A 3,972-nucleotide genomic window follows, 5' to 3' on the forward strand; every position below is an offset into this window, starting at 1 on the left:
CAGAAATTGTCCGAATAAGTGAAAATCGGACATTTATCTGTCCGATTTTCTAAAAATCAGTTCAATATCTGAATTTCCCGGTACGGAAATCTCATCAGAAATTAAACTGGTAAAAATAATTATAATATTATTAACTGCATTTTGCAGGCTTTATATACGCTCATGACAAAAATTTGAATACGGGTATAAACAGTGAATAGCGCGTCGCATAGCGGTAAGCAAATAAACTATAACCTTAATACTAGTTACAAAAGGACTTTCTGAAAGATTTCAGAAATATTGCAAATGCAATATTTTAAAAAACATTGTTATGCCTCCGGAGAGGCACGGTAGTTAGGATCGTTTGCCGGAAGGAATTTGGGAATTCGGGCTCCGCCCGAGTAACTCACTGATTTTATTATAAATAAAAATGACACCTTTGTATTCGGAATAAATATATATATAACTATTTTATTCGTAACTTGGTTTAATTACAAAGTTCCCGCACGTCACTCGCGTCGCGTATCGCGATATCGGATATCTTGGCGTGCGCGTGTCTGGAGCAGTATTGCCAGAGTTGGTACAATTGTACCAGATTTGGTACTTTTTTAATTAAAAAGTACGTTGATACTACTTTGAAAAAAAGAGCAAATCTGGTACTATTTCGACATTTGTCGAATTCAATAATTTTTCGTCCGAAACAACCAATGCATCAGATTATGCATTGAAAGTTGAGAATGAAGATTGAAATTTGACAATTAAAACAAAAAAATTTTAACTCCTTTGTTCTTTTTTGTTCTAAATAGTCAAATATTAATCTTAAATCTTCAATCTTCAATGCGTAGTTTGATATGAGCTTAATAGATTATGCAAGGTTTAGATTGCGTTCCGAAATTCATTGGCAATGTTAGCAATGAATTTCGGAACGCAGTCTTAAAAAGCAAATATGTTCCAGTTCTACATTTTTACCATATTTTATGCTTCTATAACATATGTATATTTCTATTACACAGTTTATGTTGCATTATTATAGTTTATGTTATCTGTTTCTTGGAAAATTTTGATTATTATATATGTTTAATTCTATTATATAGTTTATATAGTATATTTTTATAGTTTGTGTTGCATTATTATAAGTATCGTCGTCTGTTCTTAAACAATTTTTTATCTGATAATAAAATGAAAAGGTAAATTTTTTTATATATTTTTATCAACTTTATTATACTTCGTATATTAATTAATATTAAAAATGTGTTTATATTTTAAGTTAGAAAAATGTATTTTTAGTTTATTTCTCTGTTGTGAACATATTTTGTATGATATATTTATTTCACAGGTGTAAAAGTTCTGATAAAATATCTGATAAAGCATCTAACAAAGAAAATGATTGCAGTATTGCTAAGAAAAGAAAAAATTATCAGCATAAATTTAACAATAATTGGACAGAACAATTTCCTTGGTTAAGCAAATATAAAAATAACTATGCTTTTTGTAATCTATGTGATCTAAAACTTGTAGGTAGTTTTACTCATATAAAACGGCATGAGCAAACTAATAAACATAAAAGCAATTATCGAACATGCAAACAACATCCGAAAATGGAAACATTTGTTAAAAGTGATAAAACAGTTTTACATGAGAAAAAAGTTTATAGCGCTGAATTAAAATTAATCATGTTTTTACATGAACATAATTTGCCATTTTTATTAATGGAACATTTACCAAAACTAATTTCATCAATATGTCCAGATTCAGATATTGCTAAAAGTATAAATTGTGGCAGGACAAAAACAACAGTTATAACAAATGAATGTTTAGCTATAGAGAACAGCTAAGACTTTAAAAAAAACTTCTTTCAGAAGAAAAATGTTATTATTCCATAATTCTAGATAAAACAACAGATGTTTCAATAAAAAAAATGTTTAGCAGTAGTTATACGCTTTGTTTATAAAAATAAAGTAAGAGATAAATTTCTAGGTCTTATAGAATTCAATCTGCTTCTGCTGAAGCATTATTTAATGCAATAACTGAATTACTTACTAAAAATAAAATACCACTTCAGAAAATTATTGGCTTTGCTGCTGATAATGAAGCTGTTATGATGGGACAAAAATCGAGTGTTCACACAAGACTTAAAGAATTAAATTCAAATATAATTACACTGAGTTGTATATGTCACTCATTACATTTGTGTTCTTCAAAAGCAACAACTAAATTGCCAAAATCTGTGGAAGAATTTGTAAGAAGCTTATATAACCATTTTGCTAGCAGTTCAAAGAGAAAAAGTAATTTAGAAGAGTACCAAAAATTTTTAGATTTAAAACCTTATAAAATGCTGCGACCTTCTCAAACAAGATGGCTATCATTGCAAGTAAGTTTCTGATAAGCATAAACATTTCTTAATGCATTGTATTCAAATATTTGTCACATGACATAGAATGTCTAGCAATTTCAATTTTAAATGTTTGACCTATGCATGAAAGACTAAAACAGAAGAATAAAAAATAAATAATAAGTTCTACAATATTAATTTATTCATTAAAAATATAATTCTTAATTTTTTATATATAAATTATGATAAACAAATATCTAGATATGATACACCCGAAATGTATGCTAATATTTATTAATTTTATATCCTAATATCTAATAATTTAGAATGTGAAAGCATTGATGATATCTATTGTATTTTAAAACCGCTTTTTTACTAATAGGCTGTCGTCGACAGAGTACTTCTATTGTGGGATTCTTTTACATTATATTTTACGAATGCTGTATTCGAAGAGGATAAGCTACATGTAACGGATGCAATACTTAATAACTTAAATAATCCTGTTTTCAAAATATATCTTATATTTTTATCATATATATTAGACATTATAAATAAGATGAAATTATATTCAAAAAGGGATTGTTGATAAAATTGATTTATCACAAATAAATCCAACTAATCCTGATTATTATTTAAAGTTAGAAGATATTTATATGGGTGCAAATGTACAACTTTTTTTAAATGATCATTCAATATGCCCAGAAGAATTAAATAAGATCAGAATTAATATTTTGAATTTTTACGTAGAGTTATGTCAACAAATAAGAAAGCGATTCGATTTTAATGATAAACTTCTGATATTTCTTACCAATTTTCATCCTAAACGAGCACTAAATGGAAGTGTTGCTACGATAGCGCAAGCAGCAGAAATATTTAAAAATTTGGTTTCTAACGTAGAAAATTTAAATAGTGAATGGAGGCAATTACAGGATGTGCAATATCTTAAAAAATTTGAGAATGCTTCATTTGACCAATTTTGGATGGAAGTATTTCAAATGAAAAATGAGTTAAATGAAGAAATGTTTCCTAATTTAAATCAATTAATTAAGGGCGTTATGTGCTTGCCACACTCTTCTGCATCCGTAGACAAAGTTTTTTCTCAATTAAATTTAATTAAGACCGATTTACGAAATAGACTAGATATGTAACTCAATTATATTAGCAAAACAACTTATAGACGATGAAAATTGTTATACATGGGAACCTTCTGAAACATTAATAAAAAATAAAGCAAAATATTAAATGCATATTTAAGCTTGTGTTTAATGTATTCAAGTAATTTTAATTTATTTCTTTTCTGCTTTTTCTCAAGATAGGATATATAATTTTTAAATTGTTATATATATATATGATTCAGTCTGGTACTTTTTATCATATATCTGGTACAATCTGGTACTTTTTATCATTTAGTTGGTACAAAATATTTTTTTACGCTGGCAACACTGGTCTGGAGTCGAGTTTCGGTCGCAAGACTCACTTCTCGATCTTATGTATTTCTTTCTGCCGACTGCGTGGCAGTTAATTTAATAGTTTCCCGTAACAAGCGTTATTGACTGCCCGCGTAATGTTAATTAATGATAAAGACTGCCCGCGTAATGTTAATTAATGATAAAGACTGCCCGCGTAATGTTAATTAATGATAAAGACTGCCCGCGTAATGT

The 3,972-nt window shown here is 27.8% G+C and overlaps 1 protein-coding gene across 3 annotated transcripts; it reads left to right on the plus strand.

The window, feature by feature from the left end:
* The first annotated feature begins 1,062 nt into the window (after positions 1-1,062).
* On the plus strand, positions 1,063-3,558 carry LOC115239507. 3 transcript variants are annotated; one of them, XR_003884641.1, is made up of 4 exons: positions 1,063-1,166; positions 1,316-2,218; positions 2,295-2,350; positions 2,694-3,558. XR_003884641.1 is itself a non-coding variant. In XM_029814065.1 (4 exons), the coding sequence occupies exons 1-4, from the start codon at positions 1,159-1,161 to the stop codon at positions 2,895-2,897; spliced, it is 699 nt and encodes a 232-aa protein (XP_029669925.1). In that variant the 5' UTR covers positions 1,063-1,158; the 3' UTR covers positions 2,898-3,558. The 3 variants fall into 3 exon arrangements, 1 of the variants encoding a protein (XP_029669925.1); XR_003884642.1 differs by having other exon boundaries at positions 1,316-1,937; positions 2,042-2,350; XM_029814065.1 differs by having other exon boundaries at positions 1,316-1,493; positions 2,042-2,350.
* The last annotated feature ends 414 nt before the right edge of the window (positions 3,559-3,972 follow it).

The sequence above is a fragment of the Formica exsecta genome, unplaced genomic scaffold, assembly GCF_003651465.1.
Source record: "Formica exsecta isolate Colony F162 unplaced genomic scaffold, ASM365146v1 scaffold384, whole genome shotgun sequence".
NCBI lineage: Eukaryota > Metazoa > Arthropoda > Insecta > Hymenoptera > Formicidae > Formica > Formica exsecta.

What these genes read in the sequence shown, in the direction of transcription:
- LOC115239507 (XM_029814065.1), top strand. An exon ending in ATCTATGTGATCTAAAACTT is followed by an intron (nt 1,494 to 2,041) that starts GTAGGTAGTTTT and finishes ATACCACTTCAG; the next exon opens with AAAATTATTGGCTTTGCTGC. An exon ending in CAAGATGGCTATCATTGCAA is followed by an intron (nt 2,351 to 2,693) that starts GTAAGTTTCTGA and finishes TTTTACTAATAG; the next exon opens with GCTGTCGTCGACAGAGTACT.